The sequence below is a fragment of the Cucurbita moschata genome, unplaced genomic scaffold, assembly GCF_002738365.1.
Source record: "Cucurbita moschata cultivar Rifu unplaced genomic scaffold, Cmos_1.0 Cmo_Scf00014, whole genome shotgun sequence".
NCBI classification, from domain to species: Eukaryota; Viridiplantae; Streptophyta; class Magnoliopsida; order Cucurbitales; family Cucurbitaceae; genus Cucurbita; species Cucurbita moschata.
This window is the reverse complement of record NW_019268530.1, coordinates 282766-307431: the sequence shown is the minus strand read 5'-3', so window position 1 is coordinate 307431 and position 24666 is coordinate 282766. Positions and strand designations below refer to the sequence as shown.

The 24666-nt window shown below is 36.9% G+C and overlaps 5 protein-coding genes across 8 annotated transcripts in view; 2 read left to right on the top strand and 3 right to left on the bottom strand.

Moving 5' to 3' along the window:
• The window catches only part of LOC111452369 (serine/threonine protein phosphatase 2A 55 kDa regulatory subunit B beta isoform-like), an 8352-nt gene extending 6099 nt beyond the window's left edge, over positions 1 to 2253 (bottom strand). For both annotated transcript variants that reach the window (XM_023093048.1, XM_023093049.1), the window contains exons 1-4: positions 1735 to 2253; positions 922 to 1025; positions 722 to 820; positions 503 to 622 (exon numbers count right to left, since the gene is read on the bottom strand). In XM_023093048.1, the coding sequence (XP_022948816.1) occupies positions 503 to 622; positions 722 to 820; positions 922 to 1025; positions 1735 to 1846 (435 nt within the window). In that variant the 5' untranslated portion in view covers positions 1847 to 2253. The remainder of the gene's footprint in view (positions 1 to 502; positions 623 to 721; positions 821 to 921; positions 1026 to 1734) is intronic.
• Positions 2254 to 6641: 4388 nt separating this feature from the next.
• LOC111452809 (inactive protein kinase SELMODRAFT_444075-like) lies at positions 6642 to 11815 on the top strand. Of its 2 annotated transcripts, XM_023093709.1 has the most exons (11): positions 6642 to 7038; positions 7245 to 7497; positions 7781 to 8044; positions 8124 to 8278; positions 8351 to 8445; positions 8534 to 9579; positions 9702 to 9862; positions 10493 to 10569; positions 10655 to 10802; positions 10892 to 11041; positions 11298 to 11815. In XM_023093709.1, the coding sequence occupies exons 3-11, from the start codon at positions 7864 to 7866 to the stop codon at positions 11538 to 11540; spliced, it is 2256 nt and encodes a 751-aa protein (XP_022949477.1). In that variant the 5' UTR covers positions 6642 to 7038; positions 7245 to 7497; positions 7781 to 7863; the 3' UTR covers positions 11541 to 11815. The 2 variants fall into 2 exon arrangements, with proteins under 2 accessions (XP_022949477.1, XP_022949476.1); XM_023093708.1 differs by lacking the exon at positions 7245 to 7497 and having other exon boundaries at positions 6643 to 7038.
• A 915-nt stretch (positions 11816 to 12730) lies between these two features.
• LOC111452555 (PRA1 family protein F2-like) lies at positions 12731 to 13690 on the bottom strand. The gene has a single exon (XM_023093332.1). It carries the CDS (start codon positions 13547 to 13549, stop codon positions 13007 to 13009), a length of 543 nt encoding a protein of 180 aa, XP_022949100.1. The 5' UTR covers positions 13550 to 13690; the 3' UTR covers positions 12731 to 13006.
• A 1769-nt stretch (positions 13691 to 15459) lies between these two features.
• On the top strand, positions 15460 to 18689 carry LOC111452112 (phospholipase D alpha 4). The gene is made up of 4 exons (XM_023092656.1): positions 15460 to 15814; positions 15981 to 16541; positions 16627 to 17821; positions 18079 to 18689. Exons 1-4 carry the CDS (start codon positions 15539 to 15541, stop codon positions 18513 to 18515), a joined length of 2469 nt encoding a protein of 822 aa, XP_022948424.1. The 5' UTR covers positions 15460 to 15538; the 3' UTR covers positions 18516 to 18689.
• A 343-nt stretch (positions 18690 to 19032) lies between these two features.
• Positions 19033 to 23870, bottom strand: LOC111452894 (DEAD-box ATP-dependent RNA helicase 20-like). Of its 2 annotated transcripts, XM_023093815.1 has the most exons (10): positions 23620 to 23870; positions 22479 to 22744; positions 22181 to 22360; positions 21924 to 22085; positions 21599 to 21753; positions 21018 to 21110; positions 20329 to 20414; positions 19991 to 20217; positions 19538 to 19771; positions 19033 to 19403 (listed from the first exon to the last, which is right to left on the bottom strand). In XM_023093815.1, the coding sequence occupies exons 1-10, from the start codon at positions 23673 to 23675 to the stop codon at positions 19345 to 19347; spliced, it is 1518 nt and encodes a 505-aa protein (XP_022949583.1). In that variant the 5' UTR covers positions 23676 to 23870; the 3' UTR covers positions 19033 to 19344. The 2 variants fall into 2 exon arrangements, with proteins under 2 accessions (XP_022949583.1, XP_022949584.1); XM_023093816.1 differs by lacking the exon at positions 22181 to 22360.
• Positions 23871 to 24666: the final 796 nt, after the last annotated feature.

Here is a 24666-nt window from a genome sequence, read left to right as displayed (position 1 = left end):
AAAAAAAAAAAAAAAAAAAAAAAAAAAAAAAAAAAAAAAAAAAAAAAAAGCATAACATAAACAATAGAAAACAAATATTTACAGTGTTTCTATTTTCAGCTTTTCTTTTAGTATTCAGATTACAAGTTATTAGATAAGTTTTCTGGGTCGGAAACTAACTACTGTATTGGAAATCAAGTCCTCAAGCATAATTGAAAGTCAAAACTTAAGAATAACTACTAACCACCAACTAACTGACATTTGTGAGGAAGTAGTTTATTATCATATATATACTCATCAAATTAGATCTTCCTGAAAAATAAATAAATAAACATCCAGACAAACGAACTTCCAAAGAAAATCAAACATATCTCTTCATCATAGTTATCAAAAGGCAGGTTAAAGCAGCTTATCATGCAATTTACTTAAAACCATCCTTTTTTTTTTTAAGAGAACACTTCTAGCAATTTAACAAATCAAGATCTGAAAATTTTGGAAATATCATACAATGTCACTTTCCTACCTTCCAAAACTTTATGGTTTTATCATTCGTAGACAATAAAAAGAGTGCTCCATTGGCCGTTTGACACCATCTGATTTTGTTAATTTTCTCCTCTATTTCCAAGCTCTTGAGATAGTCAAACTATAAAAATGCAGGCACAGCGTGAGTACTAGAATAATATCAAAACCTTTAATCTGAAAAGAAAAGAATTGTGCAGATATAGCCAAAGAAAAAGATTGCCTCGGGTTCATGGCTCTGGAACTCTGTTTTATAACGGAACTCAGGATGCCTACTAACTGAATGGTCCTTTTTTTCCAAGTCCTTTCTCGTTCCTCCATGCTACAAAGGCAACATAAGTAACTTTTATAACCAAGAATCCATAATTAGTCCTCTATAGTGAACACACAAATAAAATCCACAGAGGTAAAAAACAAACTAACATCTTTTCTATCAGTCCTCTCAAAAAGAACCACTCGACCACCTCGATCGCCGGTAGCAAGATGATCGCCCGTTTTCTCAAATTCAATGGCTGAAATAATATCAACTGCAAGGAAGTAACAATGCAGGGAAGATTAAGACCCATGTGGATCTTAGAATACTACAGGATTTATGCCGATGCTGCATGCGTATATTTATTCTCTCAAACATGCTCTACATCAAAGCTCCTGAACTCACCCATACTAACTACACGATCATAAACTTACCCAATTTCGTTCAATCATTTCCGATTGTTATAACAATTTACAAGGCACAAAATCAATAATCTGTATGAGTCGTGAGTTTTCATGACGTTAAGCAGGGATATACTGATACTATTTCCAGCCATTAACCCGAGAACAAACTTAAATCTATATTAGAAGAGCTGACGCCAATACTTCAACGCATGCAATATTAACAAGAACTTTAAACACACTTATAACCGCGACCTGCCGGATTAAGTTTCATACTACTTAAATCAATCGACAAATAACTAATGCTGGATATCGTCAAGGAAGAATACAAACTCAATATAGAACTCTAAATTATTCTGCAACTGAAACCCGCTTGTCTCCCATTTCAAGCCAAAATAACGCGCAACAAATTAGATTAACTCAACAAACCCACGGAATGGAAAATGAATCACTCAGAACCAATCTGTAATAGATCGGACAAACGATAAAAACCCTAATTGCAACTGATGCACAGTATACCGATTGGATCCAACAAATAAACCGAAATGGGATGCTCCACAACAGTCCAATGTGAAAAAATACCTTCCTGTACTTCTTCACCGGCGGTACGTTCACCAAACACCTGCGAGAATTTCCACTCCAGAGGCTGTGAGGAGGCCGCCGGAGCTGGCATAGCTTCATCGCCACCTTTCATATCTCCAGGGAACTAATCCAACTCACCCAGATACAGAAGAGCAAAAAGGAAAAATCCACCCAATCCAATCACAGCATCAACCGATCGCTCAGGGGTTTACATAATCGCAGCTCGAAAACTCATCAAGAAAACAAAACCCCACCAAAACATTCCCGATTCAGCGATGTTTGAGCATGAAAATGCGTAAACTCTCTGTGAAAAACTTGAAACACTTTGTTCGGGGATTACTTCTCCGTCGAAGATGAGAATCTAGAGCTTTTGGCTGTGAAATTATCAGGAACAAAAAAAGATTTATGGGATTGAAACAGAGTTTGAGCAAACCGTTCCTTCGGTTTGTAGAACCAAAGAAAACACTCTCCTTCTGGTGTAGCTCTTCAATACCGGGGGTTTTTTTTTTCTTTTTCTTTTTTTTATTTAATTAAAATTTGTTGTGTATAAATTATAATCTTGAAGGGTCATGATAAAGTGACCTGCACGTGTGAGAATGCTGGCTTCAAGGGAATTTTGTTATTTTTAATTTAATTTGGTTTTTTTTTTTATCAAATAAAATGAAAATTTAGTTTTCATTCCTATATTTAGTTTGAATGGTTTTAAATTTATCCAATTGCTTTCATATCATCCTCTAAACCTTATTAATATTGGAAAAATAAATGGACTGTTTCATTCAACTAATCAACCACCCCTATCTTCATAATTTTTTTTTTTTTTTTAAATACAATTTATGACAAATATTTTTTAGATGGGGAAATACCCACTAAAATGGCATAAAAATAAGATAAACAGTTATATACGTTCTTCTGAGGAAATTTGAATATATGAGAGAAATCTATAAAATATTTCAAATTTGTATCGGGTGCTCATTAGAGAGTGTATAGATTTTCACATCCACGTCTGGTAGCTACAAAATAAAATTAAATAGCAACATTTTGGTGACCATGTTAAATAGTTTTTACTCTTTCTAGAACCCGAGCCTATATCAACAAATATTTTGTTTTACATAGTAAGTTTAGGTAAGAAGATACGCTACTCTGTAAATCTCATGGCTTAAAAAAAAAATGTATGTATATAAATTACTTCGATTTTTAAAGTGTGTCATTATTAAACTAAATGGGCCTTATATACAAGTTTTCTATTGGGCCTTCTATCGGTTCTTCTAATATGGGCCGACTGTATTGGAAGGACTTCCGGCCCATTAATAATTTGAACCGCATCATTTTTCTTGACAGTGTTCTCTTTCGATTTAATCGAGGTAACACTCTAGTCTTGTTTAGTAACGATTATGTCAAAGCTCAACCGTCCGAAATACAAATATATCCACAAATATTTAAATACTTGATTGGATGCATAACAAATAAATTGTATAATCCTATCAAATATATCTAAATCCATGTCTCAAAATTATTATTAAGATGCAACCATATCGATCCTAATAGCTGTAAAAATTTATACGTCTTCTAATAACAGTATGATACATATTCAAAATGTTTTTGTAATTTCTATCTGGAGTATCCAACGACTTAAAACTGTCAACCACATTGTTGTTGACTTAGGCAACTCCGAATGTATTGGCCCGAAGGCCATAGAGGTCCCCCATAGAATTGTGGTAGTTGTATTTTTGAGGTGGGCAAAAGCTGCATTATTGGAGAAACATGAATGGAGGGTAACTGAGGGCAGGAACCAAAGCACAAAAGCAAAAGCCTAGCAGCTTGCAGCTGCTGCTTTCAATTGGGTGGCGTCCGTACATGAATGGCGCTTGGTGTTTGTCTCCTCTCTGCTTCTTATTCTTTCATCTTTGGATTCTGATTCCTTTTCATTCTTCTTTTTCGTGTATGCTTCTTAATCCAACCCTTTTCTCTCTCTCATAAATCTTCAAATCGTCTACTTGGTCTAACATATATATATATATGTCTCGACCATAGAGGGAGGGATGCTCGTGACACTTAGTTTTCCCTCTTTTAGCTCAATAACATAGGGTGAAAATTCAAAACGCAAACTCTACCTTTGTTGTCCACTTTGACCTATTATACATCATTGTCAGACTCACAGTTCTAAAATGCATTTACTAAGAATTAGTTTTTACACTCTTATAAATAAACTTTTGTTTCTCTCTCTAACTGTTGTAAGACCTTACAATCCACCTCTTGGGACTCGGTTTCTCTACTGAAAAGTGTGTAAGTAGCACAAAGGACAGAGATTTGGAATCCAATGAATGCCACCAAAATTGGGAACAAAGCCATTTCCCGAAAGTTGAGTTTGTCAAACAATGTTTTCTACTCATGAGACAAACTATAGCAATTCCCACAATATAATGCTTCACATTCATCAAAGATTTTACCTAATTTCACATTAACTTACAAAATTTCACAGCCCCCAATATATTTACTTCCAAGATATTCCAAAATTTCATCCCCTTTTTATGAATAAGTTGCATTTTTTATTATTAATTATTTGGTTGTTATTTATTTTTGCAATGTATTTTTTTTTTTATTTGGTTTGATATTTCTATTTTTGTTTCCTAACTATGAGCTTAATTTAGGGATTATAATTAAAGGACGAAAAAAAATTACAAAAAAACAAAATAAGATGGAGTAGACATTTGTGTGACCAATTTGAACTCATGTTGATGTCGTTAAATAATACAATATTTATTAGATTATTTAAAAATAAGAGAAAAATAAGCGAGATGATTTGTTGGCTTTCTCAAACTTTCTCGTCACACAAATCACGCTCCAATCAATTTTATTTATAATCATGCATTAAATGATATGATTAATATCATTGTAATTTTTGTTTTAATTTTAAAATATTTATCATATTTATTTTAATTATTAGTATTAAGGTTTTTTTAATTCAATAATAAATTGTTTATTTTTAGTTTTTAAAATTTAAAGTAAAATTTTTAATATATCATTCCCATTAAGAAATATATATAAAAACATGCATGAAAACGTGGGTTGTAATGCATTTAGTTAATATTAACCACACACTTATAACAAATCACATTATTTATTTATTTTTGTCTCTTGTGGAAATGGCCAAAAATAATGAGAGGAAATTAATAAAGTAAATGATATTAAACATAATTTAATTAAAAAAAAAAAAAAAAAATAGGAGGGTTCGAAAGCTGCGACACGATCCGGGATACGTGGCATCGAAGCCGAGGACGTCAGCCGCCAAAAACAACGTCGTCTGGTCACTGCAGCGGCAGGGAGTAGGTGCTACAGTCACTCATCCGTGAGGTAAATCTCTCACCGAATTCTGGCGCGCGTGAAGAGAAAGCGTCGACGGCGTTGGGAAACGGTGACAGGCGACGGGGACAATCCCGGTGAGTGGAACCCACGTAGGGCCCTGCGAATGGGAGAGTATGGGAAGGTGGAGATTTTTCTTTTGTCTGTTATAAATGCTCACTTGGGATTGTGGTTGAGTTCACGTTTTTGCATTAATGAGAAGGTTCAAAAATTGAAATGGTTTTCAGATGTGTTGGAGAAAGTGCCCCCACCAATTGCTTTATTTACAATTTTGGGCCTTTAAAATTAAAATTCAATTTTTTTAGTAAAGCCAAAAAAAAAAAAAAAAAAAAAAAAAAAAAAAAAAAAAAAAAAAAAAAAAAAACCAACGTCTCTTATTTTGAAAAAATATGTCAAAAAAGGAAAAAAATAAAAAAATAAAAATAAACAATATAATAAAACTATTGAAAATAAAAATAGTAATATACCCTTTTCTAGATTCTTGTCCTATATTTGTATTTGAATTTTTGTAGGCAGTAAAAACTTTTTGAAACGGTTAAGTTTAATTAATCTAGAGTAATTTGTTTTTTTTAACTCAGTAATTAAAAGAGTGAGACCATTTATATGCTTTTTAATCTTGATTTACCTTAGATAGAATGATAAGTACTGAGGTAGGGAGGCTCAATTGAAGACACTTTGAGACCGAACATTTTTAAACACTAAAATTCTTCATTTACAAATATGTTAATTGAGAACCTTACAAATTTGAAATTAAAAAATATAAACTTTATATTAATTTTTGTATCATTCGATCGTTTTAACTTAGTTAAAAGACTATTTTGTTGCCGTTTGTATGAATGTTCCTCCCATTTTCCAAAAGAAAGATCTACGGTATCTTTAACCAATCAAAAGTGGCATAATTTCTTTGGAAACTTGAACGCACTTTGGCTCAAACATTTAGGCATAGCTTTATATATACAATAAAACCACACTTTTCCCAATAATACCTAAAAAAAACTTAGAATATGGTAATAAGGTCACATGAAAAGTGGTTCCATTCAAATTCAGAGCATACTCTATCAACCAAAGCCTTTAATTCAAAATAAAATATTTTAAGAAATAAAAATAAAGTTATTGGGGTCCATTTATTTGTTCCAAGTATATTCTTAAAAGAAAATTCCTCTCCTTTATTTTTGAAATTATAGTATTTGAAAACCCAAAGTAGGAAGGATAGTTTTGTAATTACATTATAATGGAAGGGCCTTAAAGAAAATTGACAAACTAAAACTTCATTGGGCAAATTGCTGAGGAAACTGATTGAATTGCAGGCTGGTGAAAGCAGAGCATACATCCTCAGCTTATTTTTTGGATTCATTCTCCCTATTCATAAAAACAGATTAACCCATTGAAAAAATATAATATTTTTCAACAATACATTGTAATATTATAAGTTCAAATTGAGTAAAGAAGAGAATGAGCACCAAATGGAATATGTAAAGCATTCTATAAGATGTGAAACGTGGAATCATAGGAAAGTTTATGGATAAAGGTTGTGGGAGTTATGATTGTGAAACTGATTTTGATATTAGCTTCCCTTGTGAGTGACCCAACGGATTTTGAAATTTCTCTATCCTTAACCCTCCTCTCTTCTTGAGACACACATACCACAAAGCTGATTGATTGTTCTTTTCACTCAACAGTTTCTCTCTCTCTCTCTCCAAAAAAAACTCTTGTACTGAGCTCAGGGCTGGGTGGAGGTGGTTGGCATTGCACAGAACAAGAACAAGAGAGAAAAAAATAAAGAAAACCCAGTTTCTTGTTTTTGTTTTTATTGCTCCGTTTTCCCTTACAAATTCAGTCTACCCTCTCTTTTCGGACCCATTTTGGCTTGTTTTTGTGACTCAACTGGCTTTACGTGAAAGAAGAAGGAGACCCATCAGAAGGAAGAGAGGGGAAAAGGAAAAGGTAATCACTCGCCAGGATTTGGATGACAAGTTGTTTCTGGGTTTTGTTTTTTTAAATGTTTCTGAGCTGTTTTTTCTTTTTGCTCTGTTTTGATTGAAGATTGTTTTTGGGGGGTTTTCAATCGGTAGGTCGATGTGGGCGGCGAGTCTAAGAGCTCTGTATTTGTGGTTTTCATCATATTTTGAGCGACTGATTTCATTTTTCAGCTGGGTTCTGTGTGAAGTGATTCGCCTCTCATTCATTCATTGCACCACACAGCAACAAGAGCTGGCTTCTGTCTTGTCACTGCCTCGATGCTATTTTGTTTGGACGTTAGAAGTGAACCATGTTGTTGTCTGAACTATCTTTTTCTGAATTCCCCTCAAATCCCTGTTGAGAGAGAGAGCCATTTTTTCTGATGATTTGATAGCTCAGAGGAGGTGGTTATCTAAAAAACCAATAGAGAAATCAGCTCTCCATGTGGGTTTGCTTTCCTTTTTTTTTTTTATTTACAAATTGCAAATTATCTCCTGATTCTCTCTGTTTTTAAGTTGAACAAGGGTTAATGAAGTTTTGGGGTATGTCGATGTTTAAGATTATGCTCTAAAATGCTGCGTGGTAACGTATGTAAATTGGTGTGAAAAGGGTCGTGTCATTCTAGACTGGACTGAATTATAAGCATGTCGGTCGTGAATATTACTTGAATCCAACATTGTGGGACAGACCAATAATGTATATGTTTCTTGGTTTGGTTCTTGCTCAGCCATGTCTTTGAGCAGCAGTGGCGATACCTGCTTCTTGGGGTGTGAGAATTGACTTATAGAGTGTAGAAATTTCAACGCGGTAATGAGTCGAGAGCAGAAGCGGGGGAAGCAGGACAAGGGTTCTGATGATGTCCAGAAGGTGATTGTTGCTGTGAAGGCTTCCAAAGAAATTCCTAAAACTGCATTGGTTTGGGCGTTGACTCATGTTGTTCATATTGGAGATTGCATAACTCTGCTTGTTGTTGTCCCTTCTCAAACCTCTGGTACATTTCTCTATTTCCCTCATTTTCATTCATGTAACTACTGAAGCATTTAGTGATGATCCAACCTTGAATTCTTTAGGTAGAAAATTCTGGGGTTTTCCAAGATTTTCCGGTGACTGTGCCAGCGGTCAAAAGAAAGCTCACTCTGGGACAACCTCGGAGCTGAAGTATGATATTAGTGATACCTGCTCGCAGATGATCCTGCAGCTTCATGATGTTTATGATCCAAATAAGGCAAGAACCTTAGTGTTTTTCTCATGTTTAAGGAGTAACATATTTCTTGAAACTGAACCTCTTTTGTTGCAGATAAATGTGAAAATTAAAATTGTTTCTGGGTCACCTAGTGGGGCTGTAACTGCAGAGGCTAAGAGAGTTCATGCTTCCTGGGTTGTATTAGACAAGTAATTCCCTCTTCTGCCTACTTCTCAGTTATCCCACATCGAATTTTTTCTCTGTACAATGTGTTATGTAATTTCCTAATTGTTTCAGACAGCTCAAACATGAGGAGAAATGCTGCATGGAAGAGTTGCAATGCAACATTGTGGTAATGAAGCGATCTCAGCCTAAAGTTCTTCGCTTGAACTTGGTTGGGTCTCAAAAAAAGGAACCACAAGTGCTCTCTCCCTTACCTTTTGATATAGATGAAGGGTCTGAAAGCCATCACAAGGAACATAATGATCCTCTGGATTTTATTCGAGGACCGGTTGTGACTCCCAGTAGCAGTCCAGAGTTGGGCACGCCTTTTACTGCGACGGAAGCTGGAACGTCGTCGGTGTCGAGCTCTGATCCTGGAACTTCACCATTTTTCAACTCTGAAATGAATGGAGATACAAAGAAAGAGGAATTATTTGTTATCAAGGAAAATAAAGAAGTAGATGCAGCTAGTTCTGACTTAGATATTGAAAATTTATCTGTATCTTCAGGGAGCTTAAGATTCCAACCATGGATGACAGAATTTCTAAGTTCTTCTCATCTTCAATCCTCACAACACATAACTGGAAGGTCACAGAGATTTGATGATCTGAACCAAATGTCAACAAGAAAAGCTTTTCAACCAAAGTTTACGAAACTTGATCGAGAAGCTCGAATTGAAATGTCAAGCCATAGAAGTGACAATGATTTTCATGGGGACGTTCGAGATGCAGTTTCGTTATCCAGGAACTCGCCACCAGGACCGCCTCCATTATGCTCAATATGTCAACACAAGGCACCAGTTTTTGGGAAGCCTCCAAGGTGGTACAGCTACGCTGAGCTTGAGCTCGCTACAGGTGGATTTTCACAAGCCAACTTTCTTGCAGAAGGGGGATATGGATCTGTTCACAGAGGGGTACTCCCGGACGGTCAGGTGGTTGCTGTCAAGCAGCACAAACTAGCTAGCTCTCAGGGAGACCATGAATTTTGTTCAGAGGTCGAAGTTCTTAGCTGTGCACAACATCGAAACGTTGTGATGTTGATTGGCTTTTGTATAGAGGAGAAAAAAAGGTTACTGGTTTATGAGTACATCTGCAATGGCTCATTGGATTCTCATTTATATGGTAATCTTTTGACTTCAAGCACTTCTGCCCCTATCATTTGGTCATGTTTAGTTATTACTATTATTTTTTCAGTTTTTGGTTAAATGCTTTGATGAGTAAGTTTCAAGGTATAATTTTTTCAGGACGCCAACAAGAGCCATTAGGATGGACTGCACGGCAGAAAATTGCCGTGGGAGCAGCGAGGGGGCTACGATATCTCCATGAAGAATGTAGAGTAGGTTGCATTGTTCACCGGGATATGCGGCCGAACAACATTCTTATCACCCATGATTTTGAACCACTGGTACCAATATTTCCCATCTTCTTGGCAAACATATATAAAATACTTCCCATGGTGTTCATAGATTTTCTTTGGCAAAAAAAATAACGGTGAGATCCCACATCAGTTGGAGAGGAAAACGAACATTCTTTATAAGGGTGTGGAAACTTCTCCCGGAGTAGACATATTTTAAAATCCTTTAGGGGAAGCCCAAAGAGGACAATATCTGCTAGCGGTGAACTTGGTCTGTTACAAATAATATTAGAGCCAGACACCGGGTGATGTGCCAGCGAGGAGGCTGAGCCCTGAAGAGGGTGGACACGAGGAAGTGTGCCAGCAAGGACGTAAGGCCCCAAAGGGTGGTGGATTGTGAGATCCCACATCAGTTGGAGAGTAGAACGAAGCATTCTTTATAAGGATGTGGAAACCTCTCCCTAGCAACAAACGTGTTTTAAAAACCATGAGGGAAATCCCGAAAGGCAAAGAAGACAATATTAGCTAGCAGTGCATCGCAAACTACCTTACAGTCTGAACATAGTCTATGCATGTTCTTATCTTCCTTGGGATTGCTGAAGTTGGTGTATCATTCTTCTGGTTCCTTTAAACATTTCTTCAAGGCAATGTCTGATTTTCATTTTTTTTTTTTCCTACTAGGTTGGAGATTTTGGCCTTGCGAGGTGGCAGCCTGATGGCGATACCGGCGTTGAGACAAGAGTTATTGGAACATTTGGGTAGACATCTGATCATATCACGTACACATTATCAATAATGCCTACTTGCATATCATATTGAATGAGTTGATTTTCTGTGGTGTAGGTATTTGGCTCCGGAGTATGCTCAAAGTGGCCAAATCACAGAGAAAGCTGATGTTTATTCCTTTGGGGTAGTACTGGTGGAGCTAATCACGGGAAGAAAAGCTGTAGACCTTGGTCGGCCGAAAGGTCAACAGTGTCTCACTGAATGGGTATGAATATGAAAGTTTAACACCTTACTTCAATATTCATTTCTTACATTCAAGTTCTTAACTGTTCATACTTTGTTTTTCCATGTCAGGCACGCCCCCTGTTGGATGAACTTGTGATTGATGAACTGATTGATCCGAGGTTGGGGAATAGCTTCACAGAGCATGAGGTGTACTGCATGGTGCACGCCGCATCGTTATGCATCCGAAGGGATCCTAACGCCAGGCCTCGTATGTCACAGGTGAGAGACATCACATCTAAAACCATCTGATAAGAAACAACTTCCACAGCTCATAGCACTTACTTTTCATTCCATGAGATATCATCTGTCAATACGTTTTTATGGTGAAGAACCTTGTTTTTAGTGCCTTTAGTCATTTGTCAAGATATTGTATTTCTGTACAAGAATGTGGTAGAAATCAAAATGTGTCTAAAAGCTAGTGATACAAGTGAGTATGAATGGACCTGACCATTCATTTTGGCTTTGAATTGTGAAGGTTTTACGGATTCTGGAGGGCGACCTCGTCGTGGATGCTAATTACTTGTCAACTCCGGGATACGATGTGGGAAATCGGAGTGGACGGATGTGGACCGAGCAGCAGCAGCAAAACTACAGTGGGTCCTTTTCAGAAGAGCCCATAGAGAGGTTGAATGAAAAGGTGTGTGTTGAGAGTTTAAGACCAAGTTACTGGGAAAGGGACAGCAGGACAGGGAGGACTTCAAGTGGAAGTGATTTGTAAAGAAGTGGGTAAGGATTCTTAGAATATATATACAATACTGCCTGCACCCTTTTATATACTGAATTTGTACTTCCCCCGATTAATTCTTTTGGGCAATTCTTTTTTTTGTTCACTAAAAGCTTTTGTTTGTGCATAGTTGTAGTATTATTAGTAACTGGAAAATATAAGGGTTCTTTTTTGTGCAAGTTCTGTAGGAAAGTTGTGTAAAGGCAAAACCTGTATGAAGGTGATCTCCTAACTTCACATTTGAATATGCCTTTTACTTTCTTGCCATATCAAGGGAGGTGTTCTTCACATACCTTCTTCTCTCGATCTCTTTTGTCGGTATCGATAGGGATGAATTGTGACGATGGAAGCTTTTAATCAACTAGATTGAGCTGTTTTTACAATGTATGCATGTTTGAACGCCGAACGTAAATGAAACTTAAATTAAACACAGTAAGAAGCTCCTACTACTTCAATTTTTTATAAAAATCATAAACTATTAAAATATCTATTTTTAATTATTTAGTCTACGCCTTTATTTTAGTTTTAACAAATTATTAAAATATATATGAAAATGTCATATCAATTCTTACATGAGGTTGGTGGCTTTTCTTACACTGTTTGATGGATAATCAAAGGCACAGATCGTATATTCTAGACAATATATATAATGTTTGAATATTCTTTTATTATTAATATTAATATTAATATTAATATTATTTTTTAATATTCTATCCACTACAAATACTAAATTATAAATCCTATCTACGCTATCTAAATGGGGCTTGAGGGTGAAACTTTTTATTTTCCTTTTTGCTCCTTCCTAATTTAAAGACTTTCCTCTTTGCCCTTCTTGATTTAATAATACTTATATATTGATTATATATTAAACAATATTTGAATAACTACATAATAAAGAATATAAATAAATAAATAAGGCACTCAAAGTAGGAAGTCTTTATATACAAAGGGCTTGACTAAGAATTATTAAGTTACTTAAAGTAATATAATTAATTACATGCATTAATTTAGCTATAAATACCTTGTTATTTCCACCATTAAGGACTAAGATACCAATGCATCCTTTTGGCAGTGCATAAACATTTCCCTCTCTGAAGTATTGTGATTATCAATTTTAAAAAGTAAATATAAGGATTGGACTTTTGAAATAGGAATTTTTAAGTAACTTAATAATCAGAATGTCGACAATTACAAGCTAATAAATTAAGTTACAACACAAAATAAACAGTCAACAGAGCAAATCAGAAAAGAAAAATGAAGAACATGAAGAACACGAAGAACAATAAACCTATTTGCATCACAAGAATGATAAATCAAGTGGAATTGGAAAGCAGAAATCGAATTACGTAATTTCATCAATTTTAAATTCGAACAAGAACAGATATCACTGAAAGGAATCAGGAGGAGAAGAAGAAGATGGAAGAATAACCTCTACAATTAAGAACAGGAATGAGTTCCGATCACGATCCAGGAGCCATCAATCCAGCAGCTTCTTCATCCAAGTAGAGATTCTCTGTTTTCCTCACGGCGGCGTGCGCCACAACGACGATGGCGCCGATCAGAAGCGCGATGACAATGTTGAGCGTGGCGTTGGTCAAGAACAAGAAGCCGATAGTGAAAATCGAGAGAATGAGGAGAATCACCCAGTCCTCGACGACGCGGCCGGCGAGAATGAGAGGCTGATCGCGGAGGAAGTAGAGGAAGAGCCAGAGGGTCATCATGACGATGAGGACGATGAGGGAGATCGGATGCCAGAGGAGGGCGAGGAAGAGGATTACGAGTACGACGATGGCGTAGTTCATACGGAAGTAAGCGAGGTTGACTTTGATGCGAGAGAGAGTGTCGTGGAGGTTGGAAGGGAGAGTGAAGGAGCGGTAGTCGGCGATTAGACGCCATGGACGGCGGTGGCCAAGGCCGTCTTTGAAGCGCTGTTTAGCGCGGGAAATGTATTCGAGGTTGGCGGCGGCAGTGGCGGAGGAGGTCGGAATGGTGCCGTAGGTCATGACTATGCCGGCGGAGATGGAAGGGGGTTTGGTTTTGACTGGCTTTTGGGAGAATTGGAGATTGACAGAGATGAAGAAAATGATGGGGATCTGAAATCAACACTGATTACTACGCCAATAAATTGCCCCATTTCTTCCCATTTATTTATTTTATTCAAATTTAATTTATATATTAAATTATGCAATGCTGCTTCTATTCCTCCCTTTCTGGAGCTTAATTAATTTTTTTTTTTTTTTTTCTTAAATCTGCTTCCTTATTAAAAAAAAGAAAAAGGCATAAAAACACTTTTTAAAAATTTACACGCCACTCAATGTTTTGAAACGAGTCATTGAGCTCACTTTAAAACCATAGAAACCATCCAAAATAATTCTTTTTTAAAAAAGGAGTATTTTTATAATTTCCATTAAACCAAACTAATAATTTCCCATGTTAATAAAGGGGAATAAAGTTTTTAGAAAGAAAATAAAAAAAAAAGTATATAAGGACAGGAATTACATTCCTATCTCCATTTCTAACCTCGGCTCTATTCCACAAATTTTCTACATAAAATTTTTACGATGTTCCTTATAAAAATTTATGAAGGGAGAATTATGTGAAAATGAGAAAGGCAATCGAAGTTGAGAACAAAGACACTTCTTTGTGGACATCTAGGTACACAAGAAATGTAGGAGAGTGCATGGAAGTGAGCATAGGTGATTCCATCCTCCTTGAATAAAGAAATTAGATCCAACACATTCAACCACTATTTGAAACAAGATATGGGTTGGACTCTAGTGTGGACAAGACCACACTAAGCTTCGTGGGGACAACCAAAGGCAATTATAATAACAGGACGGCCTAGAAGAGCCCAAGAAAGCCAGCAAAGAACTTTAGCCATTTCCCTATCTATATATTTTAATTTGGATAAATGTCAATTATCCTATAAAGTTTAATTAGGTATGATGTGAGTTAGTTGAAATCAAACGATTATGACTTCAAAATTAATGACTTATTTTATGATGCAAATCTAAGCATTACAATAATTGAATTGTATAATTAATTTTAAGTTTTGTGATGAAAAGTTATTCCTACAAATTGATATGAAATGTTGACTCCTGAGGTTTAATCAAAAGTTAGAATTTAAACTAGTACAAGACAGCCAATGGGAAAGAGCCACGTGGATATAGGGTATACCTCGTGAAGTGAAGGTCAACAAGGAAAGTGCCATTTGTACAAACAAATTAGTTGGCAATTTTGTAAAAATGTCGCTATGTCGGCACATGTTTTCGGAAATATAGTCGTTGTTGTTTTGTTTTTTCAATAAATAAATAAATAATCAAATATAACATAAAAGAAAAATACCAAATGGAAACGAACAACTCCCCCAATTCCCCATGTTGCGTTCTTATTGTTTCCTTTCGATTATTATTTATTTTTCTTTTTATTATTTGAATAATTTCTGAGTTACTTAAGTTTACGAAGCCCAACCTCGGTTCAATTGGACCTAAGGGGTTGGAGTTGGGGTTGGGCTTGGGCCTGGGGCTGGGCCTATTTTTATTTATTTCAAATGCTAACTTTCATTAATTTTTAATTTATTATTATTCTAATTAATATTATTAACATAAAAGACAATACACCGAATTGTCCACGCAAAGGCCAACTGGGGTAACGTGATATCATAAGAAGAGATTTGTTAATATCACCCACTCCTAATTACTTCTTTAATATATGGTTACAAATGAATGGTGATAGCAAACATTGCACCACAAGCAATGGTGTGATTAAAATTATTGATAGAGGAGCTTTAAAGTTTGGGTCAAAACGGGATTAATCCCTTTGATCACGTAATCAGTTAGACATTAAACCTAAAGTCCGTTGGAAAAAGAAGAGAGGTATTAATATTCACTCACATGGTGTTGAAGGGAAGAAATGAAGAATGTGATTGGAGTTTAAGAGAATTGGGCTTGAAGCATAAAATAGTGGACCAATAGGTTACCTCTAAGATTGACATGGAAAATTCCACAAGTTTTTCCAACTTCCATTCAGACCCTTTGCATTCAATTCCAAGCTACCTCTCCTCCTTTCTTGCTGCTTATCTAATTCCAGCACCTCATATAATAGCACCTACCTTACAACTTCTCATATTCTCCCTTCTTTCTTTCCTTCACTCTCCTACAAAATTGTTTCAAGTTATGACAGTTCAGGGAAAGCATAAGTTCTTCCATGGCACGCTCGAAGTTACCGTCTTCCATGCAACTACATACACACCGTCATCACCACTGGATGTAAGTCTTAGATCATAAGAATGAGGTTTAAATTATAAGTTTAGTCTCTGAACTTTCGTGGTTGTGTTTATAGGTCTATAAACTTTCAACTTTTTGTCTAATACGTCGAATAATACAATTTCTATATCGTCACTAGAATAATATAACAGTTTTTTCTCTCTTGTAGTGTATCTTTTCTGGAGGAAAGCAAAGCTATGTGACCATCAAGATAAACAACATAGAGGTTGCTCGAACAAACCATGAATACGACCGTGTTTGGAACCAAACATTCCGAGTTCTATGTGCGCATCCATTGACATCTACCATCACCATTACAATGAGAACAACTCGTTCTGTATTGGGAAGATTCCAGATCCAAGCCCAACAGATTTTGAAAGAATCAAGTTTCATCAATGGATTCTTTCCACTTCTTATGGAAAATGGGAAGCCGAGTCCAGAGCTCAGACTTAGATTCATGCTATGGTTTCAACCGGCAGTATATGAACTAAGTTGGAAAAAGGTGCTGGAAAATGGAGAGTACAAGGGGCTGAGAAATGCAACGTTTCCTCTAAGGTCCAACTGTCATGTGACTCTATATCAAGATGCTCACCATGTCTCTACGTTTCAACCTCCGTTTCACGGTTCGAGCGCGCCAAGAAGGCTATGGGAAGATGTGTATAAGGCCATAGATAATGCAAAGCATTTGGTTTACATTGCAGGCTGGTCCTTCAATCCAAAGATGGTGCTGGTAAATACAAACAATCACCTATCTTTGTTAAAGTACAAACTTTAGTCCATGAATTTTTAACCGCTAATACTCTTTTGGTGATCAGGTAAGAGACCCTCAAACTCATATACCCTATGCCTTGGGAGTAAAGCTTGGTGAGTTGTTGAAGCAGAAGGCAGAGGAAGGAGTAGCAGTGAGACTAATGATATGGGACGACGAGACATCCCTTCCCATCATCAAGAATGCTGGGATAATGAAAACACATGATGAAGATGCTCGGGCATATTTCTCGAACTCGAAAGTTGTATGTAGGTTGTGCCCCAAATTACATCCTATGTCTCCACCAATTTTCTCTCATCATCAGAAGACCATAACAGTAGACGCTCAAACTCACATCAACGCAAGGAACAGGGAGATTATGAGTTTCATTGGGGGTCTAGATCTTTGTGATGGTCGCTATGACACAGAACAACATTCATTGTTCCATACTTTGAACACAGAATCCCACTGCTGTGATTTCTACCAAACGAGTATATCAGGAGCCAAGCTTCAAAAAGGAGGGCCAAGAGAGCCATGGCATGATGTTCATGCTCGCGTAACAGGTGAAGCTGCTTGGGATATACTAACAAACTTTGAGCAACGATGGACTAAGCAATCAGATGCTTCGTTGCTAGTCCCAACAAGCATCTTACTAAAACTGATGCCCCCACTTGAATCAAACACAAACCCACAAAAGGATTGGAACGTACAAGTTTTTCGATCTATCAACCACTTGTCTGCCAGCCAAGTTTTCAGAAACTTGACGGTTGAACGTACCATCCACGAGGCATATGTCGAAGCTATCAGAAGAGCCGAGAGATTTATTTACATCGAAAACCAATATTTCATAGGAGGGTGTCACTTGTGGGACAAAGATCAACACTGCGGATGCACGAATTTAATACCGATCGAGATTGCGCTCAAGGTGGCTAATAAGATCAAGGCAAGGGAGAAGTTTGCAGTTTATGTAGTGATTCCAATGTGGCCAGAAGGGCCACCAGAGAGTGAATCAGTAGAGGATATGCTACATTGGACCAGGCAGACAATGACAATGATGTATAGATTGATTGGAGAAGCAATCCAAGAAACTGGGGAGAAGGCCCATCCAAGAGACTACTTGAATTTCTTTTGCCTTGCAAACAGAGAAGAAGAGAGAAAGTGGGACTTTGTTCCCCCTCACAGTCCACAACATGCAACAGAATACTGGAGTGCCCAACACCATAGAAGGTTTATGGTCTATGTCCATTCGAAGGTCATGATAGGTAAGTTTTCAAGTATTCCGAACATCGTTTCAAAGGGGCATTTTAACAAACATGTAGAGGGCAGTTTTAATAACATAATAACGCAAAAGAAACAAAGAATTGATTCAAGAGTTTTGGATCTCATTTCAACAAACACAAATGACAAATCTATTATCCATAAAAGTGATGATGGGTTCATTACATATTCAAATTACAACGATTTAAACCAAAAGTGTAGAAGAAGTAGAAACTAACCATAAATATGTGGGTGTTTGCAGTGGACGATTTGTACATTCTGATCGGATCCGCAAACGTGAACCAAAGATCCATGGACGGAGAACGAGATACAGAGATAGCGATCGGATGCTACCAACTAGAAAACGACGGAAAAGAATTGCCAAATGGAAGAGACATTTCAACATTCCGCTTGTCGCTTTGGTACGAACATACTCAACGATTCGAAGAGGTGTTCTTAAACCCCGAAAACTTGCAATGCGTAGAAAGGGTTCGTTCAATAGCAGACGAATCATGGAAAATTTACAGTGGAGAAGAAGTTGCAGACATGAAAGGTGTTCATCTCGTAACGTACCCTGTGAAGGTAAAACAGGACGGATCGATTGAGGATTTGGAAGAAAATGGAGGCCATTTTCCTGATACTAAATGCCCCATTAAAGGAAGAAGATCAATGTTCTTGCCGCCCATTTTCACGACCTAATTTTAATGGAGACTTGTATGGCGATGACCAAGCTCTGAGTTTGCATGTACTTGCTCGAAGATCCATGAACGAGAAGACCCAACTGGGGAATTTGTGGTTTGGAGGGAAAAGTTCAAATCTTTTTTCATTTATACGTTTGTATAAAGTGAATAAATCATTTATAAGGTTTTCCAAGAAGAAAAAATTCACCATTCAATAATCATCTTCTATAGATACCAGCCTTCACATAAAAGCTTCTTACTTCACTAGCATTCATAAATTGGTACAAGACAAGCATATTCTTCATCAACCTCAATCTTCTTGATACATAGTTACTTCAATTCCATACAAAAAAGACAATAAATAACTACCAATGGGTCCAAACTAATCTCCAATTCCGAACCTAGAAACAGACAAATAGGTCATGCAAATTTTAGACTGAACAAGTACATAAAGATCTTCGTGGAACTGGTCATGCAAATTATTCTGGTTCATATACTAACCCTGTAAATCTTTGGTAATGTCTCATAGAGAGGTCAGAAATAATGAAGAGTTTTACTTTCCAACACAATAGAAAAGATCATAAATACAGTACTGCAGCATGTTTGAACAATTTGTCTACTAAATACACGTTGACTTTAACATTTTTCTTCTAGGGAAAAATAATGGAACTCTTTCTTGTACATCAAAATCCCAAACAACTTTCACCTTCCTGTCATGTGTTGGTAAAAGTAGAGTAGATGGGTCTGTTCGAAGGGTTAAGTGGTAGTATTCGGCATACCCACTTTTGCAATGGCAACACAGTGACTGCAGGACACTAATAATTGTCTGAAGTCATCAAGTTTGATAATCAACTCCATGATCGGCCACCACCAAAACCCCTTCCACGATCTCGGAACCCCCCATGACCTGATTAAGATGAAATGTTGATACTCAACAACATTCTTGATTACTATTCCTTTTATCCTTGGTATTGATTCTTCAAAGTATTTTGGCAGTAATGGGAACAAGAACACCATTTCACTTGCATGGAAATAACTAACCTGAGGGAGGAGGAGGCGCACCACGACCCATTGCTGCCAGTTCAGGACTAACCTTCTGTCCAGCTTCTTCAAGAATCGCTATGACTTCTTTCGCAAATCTTGCATTAGCAGCGGTGAAGAAAGTGTATGCAGTTCCTTTTGCTCCAGCTCTTCCTGTTCGACCAATTCGATGAACATAATCCTCAAGAGATCCAGGAAAATCGTAATTTATTACATATTTTACGTCCTTTACATCTGCAATGGAATGACATTATTAGGAAATATTAGAGAGAGCAATAAAATGGTTCATCAAAAGCTTCAGCCACAAAGTTTTTAAAAAGGCGTCTGCTAGGGAGAGTTTTCCACACCCTAATAAAGAATGTTTCGTTCTCCTCCTCAACTGACGTGGGATCTCACATAAGTACCGTAAACTGTCGCCCCCTCGCCCTTAAAATTTTCATATACAATACATACCTAAACCACGAGCAGCAACATCTGTAGCCGTCATTATAGGGCTCTTGCCAGACCTAAATTCTGAGAGGACCCAATCCCTTTCTGCTTGACTCTTGTCACCATGAATTGAAAGTGCAGGCCAACCATCCATGCGAAGCTGTCGGGTAGTTTGATCACAGCCTTTCTTGGTATCCATAAAGATCAGGATTCGACTCCCATCCATTATATCCTCCAGCAACTTCACCAATCTGGAAAACTAGTCAGTACCAGTTACTTCTTATCATACCCTGACCGGCTTATGGGAAATGGGTCCCCAACAAAATAAGTAAACGACAAAAGATCCCACAAGCTCCACTCACTTGTTATATTTCTGATTTTCAGAGACGATATCAACATGTTGGCGTATGGCATGATTAGCTTTCAGGTCTGGAGAACCAATGATGACCTGTGCAAATTACATAAACAAAAAAAGTCGATTACAACATTAAGAATATTAAAGACCACCCTTCTCCTTCCCCCTCCCTCCACAAGAGAAAGAATAGTAATATATTTATATTTTGAAGAAATTTTTTTGCAATTACCGTCTTCAGCTGTTGTCCTGAAAGATAAAAACTTTATTTCACGATGAATTCTTTCGAAACAGTAAAAATAATCGCCCGATTTTGTCTTCTTTGAACTTCCCTTACGAGGGAGAGGTTTCCACACCCTTACAAGAAATGTTTCGTTCCCCTCTCCAACCAATGTGGGATCTCACAATCCACCCCTTTAGGGGGCCAACGTTCTTGCTGGCACATCGCCTGGTGTCTGACTCTGATACCATTGATTACAATCCAAGCCCACAGCTAGCAGATATTGTTCTCTTTCAGCTTTCCCTTCAAGGGCTTCGCCACAAGGTTTTAAAAACGCGTCTACTAGGGAGAGAGGTTTCCACACTCTTATAAGGAATGTTTCATTCCCCCTCCAACCAATCTGAGATCTCACGATAATGTTGCAACAGAAGACCATATTTATGTCCCCTCATATGGATGTATGAGTTAAGAGTCTTTACCTTGTATGGATTGTATAGAAACTTCCTGGCCAATTGTTCAACTTCTTTAGGCCAGGTAGCACTCCAGTACAAAGTTTGCCGATCAGGCCGAATCTGTATTGAAAATAAAGTAGCATTTGAGAAACTTATAAGATTTAAGCACAACACAATTTAATGTCAACACCAACTAACCCATAAAAAATGAGCACAAGTAAAGCCACCAAAAACACACATAAATGCTTGGCTCAAAAGCTGGCTGTCAACCAGGACTGCACCACAAGCCAAGAAAATACAACTCAGTTTTAACAAATTTTCTGAACAACCGATTCATTTAGAGTCTGCATTATCATACAAAACCTAATTCCAGCAAAATTTTCAGACCCAAAAAAATTTAAGAGAGTAGAGGTCTAGAAGAAAAGTGAGTTGCAAAACATCCCAAAACTGGGGTTTTCGAACAAACCAGAGGTCCCAAACTACCAGAAAGTTACCCTTTTTACTTGTTATTTTTTGGAACTTTTATCTTAGATCTATTAAACCTATGCAAAGACCAAAGACACACAGTAATGACAGTAATGTAATAACATGTAGAGTAGAACTTAAACCTGTGAAACAATTTTTCGTATTTGAGGGTCAAATCCCATATCTAGCATCCGATCAGCCTCATCCAGTACAAGGTAAGTAACCCTTCGTAAGTTTGTATGATGTGACTCCATCATATCAATCAATCTTCCCGGTGTAGCAATTACAATTTCAACTCCTGGTGTCAGTATTTTAAGAAGGGGTCAGTCATCTTGCTATCATAAACAACGAAAAGAGGAAACAAAAAAACAAGAAATAATCACACTAGGTATGGTAGTAAGAAGGAAGTGTTCATTGACACCTCAAACTTGGTTAGTATGGGCATCTTGAATTTATTTCACCATCTACCTTTCTGAAGATCACGTACTTGAGGTCCTTTGGGAACACCACCATATATGCATGTGTTCTTAATCTTCGAAGATGCACCAAATTTTGTAGCTTCTTGTTGAATTTGAACTGCAAGTTCACGAGTAGGAGCTAGAACTAACACAATTGGACCATCTCCAGGAGCTGAGAAAAATTATGAAATGAAAAAAAGAAATCAGTCCATTTGAACATAACGACCACAATTAGGCACACTTACAATTTGCATATTATTTTCTTACAAAGGATTGGCTGGGCATTGACATGGACAATTGCAGGCAAAAGGTATGCAAGTGTCTTCCCCGACCCCGTTTCTGCAATACCAATGAGATCTCGACCTTTAAGTGCCATTGGCCATCCTTGGGACTGAATAGGAGTAGGTTCAGTGAAGCCAGCTTTGGCAATTTCTTGCATGACATAATCTGACACGCTTCATATGTTCATAATCTTTGCATGCATAAATTATAATGAAAAAATGTACACTCAAGAATGATGCTTAAACTTGAAAGATGACCATTAAATGAAATATAAGGAATGTACCAGGAAATCCAACATCACGGAAAGACTTGACTGGTTTTGGAACATCACGACCTTCTACAGTGATTTCCCTCCTTTTTCGATACTCCTCAACCTCTCTATCTGTCATTTCCACCACTGATGATGCCTCAATGTAGAAGTTCTTCTCAAAATGAGGTAATCCATCCAAATCCACCTTTTTTGGGGCCTCAGAAGCATGATAGTCACTCTTGCTAGAGGAGGATCGCACTGAATTGCCATAGCCTGTAGACCCACCAAAACCTGAATCACTGCAGCACCCCAAAAAACAGGTTGAAAGAGAGAGCCCCGTTATTTAAGAAAATAAACAAAGAATCACCCAGGTGGTTTATCCTAAGAAGTCAATGTAGATACATCAATTTCCAAAAAAAAAAAACACTAAGCTACATCTACAATCAAAAGAAACTTACAAACAGGCCAATTTAGAAGATTGGTAATGAGAAATCAGTAGTTGATTAAATTTGGAGAGTTTAATCTTCGAAAGAAGAATAAAAAAATAAAATGGAAACAGGTGAAGGAGCCCAAGATCAAGCCAAAGGAACAAAAAAAAAAAAACAATTGGCAGGTATTTACACAGTTCCACCACCTCACTAAATGGGACCCACTTTTCCAAGTGTTCCTTCGGCACAACAGCTTCTGAAAGCTAGTTCAATAAATTAATCAAGTTTCTTCTTTACAAAAATCTACTACTCGCATTATCTAGTCACCAGTCCATGATTGTTTTAAATAGATAGCCTCGATTATAAAATTAAGAAAAAGTAAAATAAAACCCCACGAGAGAAAACAAGATATATAAACAATTATGCAATTACGTTCCAGCTCCAATGAGAAGGGAAGAGAACAAATATATTTTAGAAACCAAAAACAGCTTTTAAACTCTTCGTATAATCAACGAAAACCCTTCGCCACTACAAAAAGCTGAAAAAAGTCCAACTGAAGCCATAATCCGAATACTATTCAATCAGCTACGATGTAATTCTCCAAGCAACTAAAACCCATTACCCAATTCGAGAAGTCCCACATTATCGTGGAAATTAAACAAGGACGCAAAACCTAGAACCATTAAAAAAAAACTCAAAACCCCCATTCGAAAGCGTAAAGAGGAAAAGGAGGAAGTTAGAGAGACCTTCTACGGTCGCGGTAAGAAGTGGGATCGGAGGTGCGGCTGTCGTAGCGACTCATGGCGCCGAAGCTCGCCGGAAAGAAGGTGACGGAAGCGGGAATTTAAGGGTTTTAGAACCTGTCTGAGTTCGGTAAAGGCGATTAACAATCGACACCGAGTTCCCTGTGCCCTTCTCACTCGATCGAGGCTTGCTAATCGTACGGCTACGTCTTTCTGCCGTGTCTTCCTCGACCAGATTAATATTAATGATATTAAAATTTACCCAATAATTTCATATAAGAATCTTAATTCATTTGAAAAAACAAACGATATATATATTAAATGGTTATCATTTATTGAAAGTTTATTAAAATATTGCTTCTCTCTCTCTTTCTCTCCTTTTTTTAGGTAAAATAAATATTGTCTTTTCTCGTTGAAAAATGAAAATCGCCACACGACCTTAATTCAGGTCCATGAACTCGGCCCATTCATAGAAAGCTACGTGGGCCGACAACCAGAGCCCACTAAGAAGTATTCGAGCCCACTAGGCTCGTCAGCAGCAATGCTTAGTTGCTGATGCGTAACACCCATCCACTTTTCCCATGCTGATGTGGTATTACCCACATGCTTATCAACTAGCCTATATGCCAATAATCAAGGTGGGCATCCAAGTTTTTAATTTTATTATTATTATTACTTTCTTTTATTCTTCAACTCTTCAAAACTTATTTGGTTCATCGATAAGAATATGGAAAGATAAAAAAAAGAATAAGTGGTTAATTTAGATAAACTTAGGGATCTTTTTTTTTTTAAAAAAGAATAACAATAAATGAAGTTAATAGACTGATGAAGCAAATTGAAAATAAATCAAGGACCAAATAGGAAAAAAAAAAAAACTTTAACAACCGAGAGCTATACTTATAATTTGAAAGCTCGTAATTTATTAGATATAAAACATAGTCTAAAAATAAATCAAACATTTTGAAATAGACACACGCTTTAAAATTTATAGAGTATAATCATAAACTTAAAATATTATCGGTTTTTTTTTTTTTTTTTTTTTTTTTTTTT

What these genes read in the sequence shown, in the direction of transcription:
- LOC111452809 (XM_023093709.1), top strand. Translation starts at nt 7,864, where the DNA reads ATGAGTCGAGAGCAGAAGCGGGGGAAGCAGGACAAGGGTTCTGATGAT. An exon ending in TGTCCCTTCTCAAACCTCTG is followed by an intron (nt 8,045 to 8,123) that starts GTACATTTCTCT and finishes TGAATTCTTTAG; the next exon opens with GTAGAAAATTCTGGGGTTTT. An exon ending in TCCTGGGTTGTATTAGACAA is followed by an intron (nt 8,446 to 8,533) that starts GTAATTCCCTCT and finishes TAATTGTTTCAG; the next exon opens with ACAGCTCAAACATGAGGAGA.
- LOC111452555 (XM_023093332.1), bottom strand. Translation starts at nt 13,549, where the DNA reads ATGACCTACGGCACCATTCCGACCTCCTCCGCCACTGCCGCCGCCAAC.
- LOC111452112 (XM_023092656.1), top strand. Translation starts at nt 15,539, where the DNA reads ATGGAAAATTCCACAAGTTTTTCCAACTTCCATTCAGACCCTTTGCAT. An exon ending in CACCGTCATCACCACTGGAT is followed by an intron (nt 15,815 to 15,980) that starts GTAAGTCTTAGA and finishes TCTCTCTTGTAG; the next exon opens with TGTATCTTTTCTGGAGGAAA. An exon ending in CCATTCGAAGGTCATGATAG is followed by an intron (nt 17,822 to 18,078) that starts GTAAGTTTTCAA and finishes GGGTGTTTGCAG; the next exon opens with TGGACGATTTGTACATTCTG.
- LOC111452894 (XM_023093815.1), bottom strand. Translation starts at nt 23,675, where the DNA reads ATGAGTCGCTACGACAGCCGCACCTCCGATCCCACTTCTTACCGCGAC. An exon ending in CCGTGATGTTGGATTTCCTG is followed by an intron (nt 22,361 to 22,478) that starts GTACATTCCTTA and finishes GAAGCGTGTCAG; the next exon opens with ATTATGTCATGCAAGAAATT. An exon ending in TGTTGCTGCTCGTGGTTTAG is followed by an intron (nt 19,772 to 19,990) that starts GTATGTATTGTA and finishes ATTCCATTGCAG; the next exon opens with ATGTAAAGGACGTAAAATAT.